Genomic DNA, 9,928 nt, shown 5'->3' with positions numbered 1-9,928 from the left:
AGCAAGGTACCCCCTATACTATACCTGTACATTTGGTTTTTCTTGCCTAAATGTAGAACCTTACTTTTTTCACCATTGAATTTCATTTTGTTAGATAGCGTCCAGTGTTCAAGTCTGTCCAGATCCTCCTGTATCCTAAGCCTGTCTTCTGGAGTGTTGGCTATTCCTGCCAGCTTGGTGTCGTCTGCAAATTTGATGATTTCCCTATCTATCCCCTTGTCCAAATCGTTGATGAAGATGTTGATGAGCACTGGGCCCAGAACAGAGCCCTGGGGCACCCCACTACACACTTCCCTCCATGTAGATGCAGTTCCATTGAGGACCACACGCTGAGTACGGCCGGTCAGCTAGCTACGGATTCATTTCATGGAGATGAGGAGACATTACGATAAAAGCCTTCCATAATAAAATGGGAAAATGGATGAGAATGACAATGAATAGATGGGAATTGAGGAGAATGACAATTGGGACGTATGTGTTTAGAAAAAGTCTATTTGAGATACATGGTTTAAGAATAAGTCTATTCATAAGCACACATAAAAAAGAAGAGTGAATGAGGAAACATAACTGATCTGATTATTTATGATGAAAAACTGAGGGAATTGATTAGGGAAATTCTGTATGATTTAAGGAAAGAAAATTTGGAAGCTGCTTGAAAAAGAGAGAAAAGTATTATGTTATACGTGTCATAAAAGTCTGTGGAGTTATTAATGAAAACATGTAAAAGGATGCTTGGTAGAATGATGATGGGAAGAGGCTGTAAGTGAGGAAAAAGAATTACTGCAAAATAAGGATAAAGAGAGATAATGTCTACAGGAAAAAAAGGTAGTTGAAAAGAATGAAGTCAAAATGACCTCATGTGGCTAAAATTAAAAGAAAAAGAAAAATGCTTAATGATTTTGATGGAAACAAATTGCTTGGGTGAGTGACGAGGACTAAACAAGGAGCCTCCAACATAGTGACCAGAACTAAAAATAAAAGTAATGAGACTATTGAATGAGTGTATTAATGGAACAAAGTGAGGAAATGTTGGAAGAAGCATTTCAGAGATCTGTATGAGAAATTGTGCTCTCTTCAAAAGTAAAAGTAACAAAAGTAAACACAAGAATTACCTGGGATATTTTTTTAAAGTGGGACTGCCAGAGTGTCTGACAGAAATTTGACCAAAAAGATGCAAGAAGTAATCATGAACAAAAGTTTGGGAAATGTAGTGCGGATTTATTGAACACAATGAATGAGCGGACCAGGTTCTACTCTTTAGTAAGCCTCTGGGAAGCCTATTCTGCTTTGTTATCAACACAACATAAGCTGGCTCAGGAATGGACAAATCATATTTTGTGGGACCATGATTTTACAAAGCAGATTTTTTCGCCTCCCCTATTTTTGCAAAATACAGGTATCTTAAATCTCTTATGAGTGCACACCTTTTGCCCCTTAAGTCCTATAAATCCCTCAAAGAACAAAGAACTGGCTGAACATTTTTTCCCTCCTATTTTGGTGGTATATATCATATCATTCTGGCCTTCCAAGGCCTAAAAAAATCATACAAATACCCATACAAATTACTCATTGCTGACTTAAACTCTCATCCTTCCACTCCAAGAATTGCCATTCTTCCCATTTCATGTAGTTAGATCAGTGAAGAGCAGAGTTGTGAGAATCTCAACCATGCCATTTTGTACCAAGAAGTGAACCTTGGAAAAGGCAGTGGTCTGAGTGCCAATTTCTCATATACAGGAGTACTTTGTACTCTCACATCTTAAAAGTAATACTGATGCCACCCATATGACATACACTTGACACAGCCACACAACACCTACCTTTCTATCCCTTTTGAAAAAGATTTACAGCAATATTCCACCACGTTGTTGAATGAGGGAACAGTATTGCACTGTGTGGTAACTTCTGCACTGCTGTAAGTGTCCAAACCACTATTATTTTCCATTGTCTTTTTCAACATGACCCCACAAGCATGTCCACCAAGATCAGGCACGCTCTGTTGAGATAATTTCAGTTTAAATACCCAGATCTTTAAATGAAGCATTGTCAGAAAAAACAAAATTTGGGCCAACCTTTTTCCTCTTCTGTAAGACATCTGCTGGCAAATAAAAGTGGAGTTGTTTCTTCCTCACATGAGTAGCTTCAATCTTCATGCCTTCTTTCAACATGTTGATATTGTTTGCCTGCCTATAAACTAAAAACAAAGATGACAAAGTCAAGAAGTTATCCAACAACTCAAGCAACTTTGATCAGCCTTTAACTTGCTGTTCTGCTGCTGCTGGAACAAACTTCCCAGTCCATAAAGCAGATATCAGATTGGTTACTACAATATTATTCTATCTTCAGGTAATAAAATGAAGCCATAGAGTTCTGCCACATGATCAGTGAACAGAAATAAAGAAAATTATCTAATCCAGTTTATTTTTGCAATGCATATGCATTATGACTCCTGATACCTCAGTTCCTGAAGACTCTTAGGTTGTCTAATGGTCCTATCTTATTGGTAGATTTAATTTTACAAGCAGGGAACCTAGGGATACAAGCACAATCTTTTTTTCTTCTGGAATGATTCTTAATCTGATTCTTAATCAGTACTATCCTTTCTGAAGTGAAAGCCTAGATAAGTTTTTTTCCCCAGGAGAATTAAGCATCAATCTTCTTTAGTTTATTAGTTTGATCATGCAATAAAATACTGAAGCATACTAGACATGTTAACTTTGTCTACATAAGTATCATTAAATGGGAGCTAGTGTATTAAAAACTAGATTCCATAACAGGTTTCCAGTTTTGACGTCAAGGCGAAACGGATGCAGGAGGAGAGGGTTCTGTCTTTCGCATTTGATTTTGCCCCGCTGGGGACCCTGGAGACGGTCGAAAATCGCCCCATAGAGGCAACAGCAAGGAGGGGACCCTCGTTGATCGCAGGAGGGGGGCAGCCCTTCCATTTGATCCGAGGAAACCCTCCAAATTGGCGGGAGAAAGACTGGCTACATTCGTGTAGTCAGTGAAAAGCCGCTGACAACGGAAGACAATAAGCACCAACAAGCAACATTACAGCAACATGGATGAAACTGAGTGAGACCTGATCCTCTCTTTATGATTTTAAGACCTGTTCCTGAAAAACTGCCCAAAGCACACCCCCGATGAGAGAGGGAAGGGGAATTTCTGCCCCATTCCCTCAGGAAAAGAAAAGTGGCGATTTAATTATTTGGGGAAAATGGAGAAAACTACAAGACTAAGTTGGAATTTATATATATATGCCTTGGAAATTTGGGGACTAAAAGTGCTTTTAAGACTTTTTTTTTAAAAAAGAGACTTGAAAAGTTTGCAATATAAGTTTTGGATTTAAAAAACTGGAAAACGGCATCAATGACATCTAGTGGTGAATTACGGCACTACAACTTATTATGCCTAAAAGAAACCTGTCTCGAAGCCCAGACTTATATAAAACTCTGACTGGCCTTGGAAGCTTTTACTTTGAAGATTGCAGCTGAGAAAAGGAAAAAGGCTTGGGGGGGTGCTTATCTGTGTAGCAGAGATGATAAACTATTCTAAAATTGGCCTGTCTGAACTACGAACACAAATACTGACTTTCAGAACTGTATTGTGGAACTATTTTCCTGTAGAAGAAATATACACTATTGCCTGATATGATGGAACATTTTGGATTATAAATCTTGATTGATAAACAACTTTTAATGGTTCTTTCATCTCCCTGAACAGAAAGGATATACTTCTCATTGGACAGAAAAAATTGAATTTTACTTATATTTGCTTAGGGGAGGTTTAAGAACAGATTGATAAGTTGGTTGGATAATCTGGAGCTCCAATGACAACTGAAATTTTCTATATTCTTGAACAGATTTCTATAAAGGCCATTTACAAAAAATAAAATGGATGTTCCACATTTAGCTTTAAATAGTAAAAAAACCATCTTTAACATCTGTCTCCAGAAGCCTCAGTTTGACATACCACCAAGAAAATACTGATTAATCACAGAAAGAAATTCTCTCCATGTTGAAATTAATACAAGAAACAATTGCCTTAGCTTGTGATGAGATTAAAAACAACACAAAGGAGATAAAAGAACAATTTTCTAATTTAAATCTACAAACTCAGAAAATAACCACAGAGAAGGAAGTAGCAACCCAGAAAATAGAAGGAAAACTAGAGAAAGCTGACCCAAATATGGAGGAACTAAAGGAAAAAACTAACAGCCAGACTCAGACAAATGAAGAACTAGAAGACATATTGGAAATGGAAAAGACATTTTTTCAACCAATATTTCAGAGCATACTGGAGGATAAGGAAGGAAACCCGATGGAATGGATGATAGAGACAGAACTGTGGGGAACTGGAGAAGGAGGGAGGCTGTTTAATGAATGTCAATGGGCTAGCTCTTCCAAAAATACTTTAACTAAATTGTTTCTTTTGCTCCAAATAATATACACAAAAATAGAGGAAGAATTATTTGATGATCCAAATGCACTGACTTGGAAAGTTAGTTGGCAAAGGAAGAAAGCTAGAGTAAGACTGAAGAAAACAGAAGCTTTGACCTATTAGAGGGGATATTATATTATTAATTAGATGTTTGAATATGGTTAAGAATAGATTGCTAGAAATAGAAGTATTATTACAACTAGATAGATAAGATTGGTAATCAGAATATCATATTTTGGCATGAAAAGGGAAATAAGAGAATGCTAAGAAGTTTGAATATGGGAAGCTTTTGGTTAATGAATATAACTTGTTTTGAAATTATAAATGATTGGGATATTTTGAACATGGATGGAAAATTAAAATTGAAAAAAAGTGAAAATAGGATACTGACTGAATAAATGGATATTGAGTGCAAATGCAATTAAGATATGTTTTGGTTAGAAAAGATATTTTAAATTGATATCATTGATACTATTAGAAAACTGTAATAAATGTTGATATTCAACTGTATATTTATTAACAACAATAAGAATTGTATTTGCTTAATGTGGGAAAAAGTTTATTACCCGAAGAAGAGAGGATGTATTGGATGGTGTAATATTGGATTTAGTTTGAAGAAGCTTATACGTACCACGGAATTACTAATGGACCCAGTCAACACGTTGTCTATTAAGTACTTGTTTGCAAAAATAGAAAATTAATAAAATATTTATACATATAAAAAAGAAACTAGATTTCATAACACAACAACTGCCAGATGGTTTATTGTCTCCATTAAACTAATATAAAATTATTACATGTTTTCTAATAAAGGGCTTATATAACTTAAAACCAGATTTTGTTCAATAAAAAAATAAATTAATAAAAGGGGAAGGGACTGATCTCCCTTCCTATAACAATTTAGCTTATATAGTTAGAATAGTATATACATGTATACCTTTGTATCCAATATATTACATCACCTGGTTTACAGGAGACATTTCTACTCTAGCAGATACATGCCAATACATTGAATAAATCTTGAAGGTAGTCCTTAGCTTATGCCCTGTTGCTTAACAACCATTCAAAGTTACAACAGATTCGAAAAAGTTATTTACGACCCATCCTCAAAGTTATGATTGCTACATAACTCCTGTAGTCACATGATTGCATTTTGGGCATTTGGGCACAACTGGCTTGCATTTATAACCAGTTGCAGCATCTCATGGTTACATGATCATGTTTGCAACGTTTGTTTGTTATTTTCTGGTAAAAAAAAATGGCAAAAAGCACTCTTTGGATGAGTTAGATTTGGACTTACAACAATGTGATTCACTCAACGACTATCATAAAAACAACTATAAAATCTAGTCTGGTCATGTGGTGATTTGATTTATGACTGCAGTGAAATATAACCAAAATTCCAGGCTCAGTTGTGACCATAAGTTGAGGTCTGTTTATATTTTTATATCAAGAAATAATTTTCCTAGTCTCTGTATAGGGGCAGAGGCAGTGGCATGCTGATAGGGTTTAATAATTGACTCTGCCGGCTCCATTGCTACTGCCACATTGCTAGTCACTGAACAGCTGATCAGTGTGTCAGGTTGGAGGCTCATCTTTGCTCTCAAGTGGCTCACAAAATTCCAGAAAATTTAACAATCAGCAGTTGGAAAACTGGTATGAGTAAGCTCCAACACATTATTGGGCAGAGGGCTCCACTTTGGAAAACATATGATCATGAATTTTGGCTTTTTCTTTCTTTCCAATGAATACACACCTAAGTTGCTTACAGCAATGTTCAGCTTTCAAAAATAGCCTCTGCAGAATTTTCTAGGCTCACTAACTACATTTCACAAGGCACTTTTCATCTCTAAATAAAAACCTCATACATTTTGAAAAGTAAGCCTATTTTTCTTCCTCTGGGAAAGGACAAGTCCTAATTGGACTTGTGCGAAGATGTATCCAGGGGAGTCCATTGTAAAACTCCTATTAATTCTAATGGCAAAACCTACTACAGAATCTAATTAAATTCCAAGAACACTGCTTGGAAAGATAAATGCTTCTCTACAGCATAGTTAAGAGAAACTCCCATTGATTATAGTGAACTTTACACTATTGCCAATAATTCCAAGGCTGTAGGAAGCAGATTCATCTAAAAGTAAGCTCAATATAGATATAAAGGATGTGATTAAATAGTGAGCAAACCATGTGTTCTCTTGCAGTCAAGAAATCAGGACTTTGTCAGTCTAATAGGCTTTAAAGATATTTAAAAAATAGTAAATCTTTGGGAAAAAAATTATTTAAGGGAGAAATTTACTTCAGCATGGATTATGCTTCATTTTCAAATCTTCTCTGTGGCCATATTGGCATATTGTTGTAAGCCACCCATAGTCACTTTGGTGTGATGGGCAGTATAGAAATTTAATATGTAAATATTCCTTTTCTCATTTTTATAAGCCACCACATTATGGATGACATTTCACTTGGTTGCCAAGATGTCAGAGGCACTACCGTATACTAAAATGAGGCATCCATCTAAAATAATAATGGTCTATTCAGAACAGGACTTTTAAGGAGAGAAAAATTTACCTGTATCTGTGAATGACTGGATATCATAGGTTAAGTCAATGCTTACACTCTCTGCATTCTCCAGTTTCTTGAAAATTATTCCCAGAAACCATATTGACACATAATCACTTCTAGACGGAGAGACACAAAACAACATATTACCAAATGCTCCAATGCCAAAAGTGTTCTGGGTAAGAGCTAAATGCAAATTACTTCTGCATTAGACTGATTTCCTTGCAGAGATTCAGATGTCAAAATAACAAAGAACAAAATTATATGTTATAAAGGAATTATGGACTTTGCAATGCAGAATTTTATTATTCTAATGAAGAGGAAACTATGTATTGGGAACAGTGGACTTTATGGAGTACTCAGCTAGGCCGGACATGCATACCAACTGCATACACATATATCTACATGCACACATTCATCTAAATTCACACATAACTGGACAAAAGAGAGTGAGAAAACTCAGGTGTAAAATCACTCAGCTATAGTGTGCTCACTGGAAAAAAGAAGATGAACACTCCCTATCTCACTTTTAATTTAACAAGGTCAATGGAGAGAGAAGGTTTTAGCAAAATAACTGCCATTTTACTTTTGTTCTTTTCTCTACTTGTTTCCTTGCTTTCACACTATTCATTTTCTGAAAGGCCCTGTTTCTATAAGGCCCAAATAGCTACAGAGCTCACACACTTCACAAGCTCTCCTAGAAGCTTCTGGTATCTGCACTGAGAGGTCTTCCTTGACTTGAGAGTTAGCAGGAACAGGGCTTTCAGAAAACTTGCACAGCAGCTGCATCACAGAGAATTCTGGAGAGGACATGCAAAAGCACACTAAATGGCCTCAAGTGTTGAATGCGGCTGAATGCTGTAGGTTCCCTACCCCTTTGGCACTTATTATGGGAACCAGGAATATAATCAGCCAGGAAGAAGCTGAACTGTTTTCTCATCAACTGATTCTACTACAAAACAGTCTATCTGCTTCTATTCTTACCTGGCCAGGTGGGTACAAAAAGAGGGAAATGTGCAAAGACAAGTTCAAAGTAAGCAACTTCATTCACATGAGTTAGTCATTCCTTGTAAATGCTCTCTTCCATAGTTTTATTCCTTTAGGCCATATGTATTTATAAACCCAATACTTATTTACATTCTAATCCCATTGAAAAGACAAAAACCAACCATATTAGATATTTAAACCATCCAAAGTCCCTTTGAATCATACTTTACTGGGCAATTCAAGATTACAAAACATGTACATTTTCCAGTCACTAGGAATTATCAGACTGGTTGCTTTAAAAGAAAATAGAGAGTAATAGTATTGTTACTGATATTAAAACTAACTCCGTGTTAATTTATAAGTAAGTATGGCTCCTTTTCGGAGGGCACCCTGGCCTCTTGAGATCTGGAGGTTCTCTACCCTATTAGCCCTTCTGGAGGGCTATGAAAACCTCACATTGGGCAAAGATCAAAGGGAGTCCAGCAAATGTAAATGTAAAGTAAGTAGGAGGTTCTGGTGCTATGGTTTGGTTATATGGTGTTGCTGTGGGGTTCAATTGGTTTTATGTCATTGTGAGCTGCCTAGGATTTTCAGTGTAAGATAGGCAGCCTTATAGGTTTTATTTATAATAGATAGATAGATAGATAGATAGATAGATAGATAGATAGATAGATAGATAGATAAATAGACAGACAGACAGACAGACAGACAGACAGACAGACAGACAGACAGACAGACAGATAGAGTGAATCTAGGGCTCCCTCAAAGTTTGCTAAGAACGTTATTTGAAACTATTTGACCAAAGGTGCTTTTCAAAAGGCAACCAAACTTTCTTCAGAACTAAAGAAGCTTCTTGGATGAGAAGTGAAATGTCTTCAAGGAAAAAAAACCCAAAGAAAGTCCAGTTGCCTTTTGAAAAGTACTTTTGGGACAATCATGACTTGGATGACTGAGAATTTCCAGACATACAACTATTTGACAAAATATAAAATCCAACCGTTAATAATGGTGTACCTTAAAGGTTTCAGATCAGTTGTGACACAAATCACATTTGTGCTACAACAGACTAAAGGTGCCTATAGATTAAGCAAGATTATTATGTGCTTCCCATATTTTCCCATTGCTTGCTTTGTCATTATCCAAGGAAACAATTGAGGATGGAACGACAGAAGCTATACAAGGCTTTCTAACTAGCAATGTTAGCCTCTCTTCAAAAACAGACATCAATTCAACACAATACAATAGTGTTGACATTAACTCACTCTTTGTACTGATCCCTGTTCCCACTGAAGGATTGAGGATTTACATGGGCAAGAGTAATAAATTCATTTCTCTCCAAGTGTCCAACAAGCACACGGATTTTAGACTCCACCAAGCCAATCCTACAGAGAAAAAATCAGCAATGTGTAAGAATACCAAGAACTCCCAACTACCTTTGGAAACATGGCACTGTGCAATTTGAGGGAGCAATGCATGAAACACAAGAAAGAGATTTAATATTGGAAAATATTATTTTCAGCATTTAGAATTCTTTACATCCATAGGATGAATGCTTATTTCAGAAATAAAAATATCCATCACAAGTTTGAAACACACAGGAATAAAAAGTAATAAATTAAAAAGCACCAGATAATTAGCACAACAAAACCCTCAATGTCATATAACAGCTATATTTAAATTAGACTTGGGGGAAAAAGGCTGACACTGATTTATGAGGTAACATCATCTCCTTTTTTAAAGGATTAAGTTTATATACTGTCCATCAGAGTAAAGTAGTCTTTGGACCAGCATTGCCTTTCTTTAGGTTGAGATCATAAAACAATCAACCAGATAATGATAATGATAATTCTCTTGGGCTGCAAAATGTATGGTTTCTGAAAAGGTCTAAATGTTTACAAATATTGCAAATCAGTTGGAGTATAAAGAACAGGAAAAGTATTTA

General features: G+C 36.0%; 1 protein-coding gene across 1 annotated transcript in view; it reads right to left on the bottom strand.

The window, feature by feature from the left end:
• PAPOLG (poly(A) polymerase gamma) overlaps positions 1-9,928 on the bottom strand; it is a 38,281-nt gene that overhangs the window by 4,600 nt on the left and 23,753 nt on the right. The window contains exons 14-17 of the mRNA XM_029283445.1: positions 9,249-9,368; positions 7,009-7,118; positions 2,073-2,194; positions 1,821-1,996 (exon numbers count right to left, since the gene is read on the bottom strand). Of these exons, the coding sequence (XP_029139278.1) occupies positions 1,821-1,996; positions 2,073-2,194; positions 7,009-7,118; positions 9,249-9,368 (528 nt within the window). The remainder of the gene's footprint in view (positions 1-1,820; positions 1,997-2,072; positions 2,195-7,008; positions 7,119-9,248; positions 9,369-9,928) is intronic.

The sequence above is a fragment of the Protobothrops mucrosquamatus genome, unplaced genomic scaffold, assembly GCF_001527695.2.
Source record: "Protobothrops mucrosquamatus isolate PMUCROS unplaced genomic scaffold, P.Mucros_1.0 scaffold92, whole genome shotgun sequence".
NCBI lineage: Eukaryota > Metazoa > Chordata > Lepidosauria > Squamata > Viperidae > Protobothrops > Protobothrops mucrosquamatus.
The sequence above is the reverse complement of the archived record's forward strand: the minus strand, read 5'-3'. Positions and strand labels throughout refer to the sequence as shown.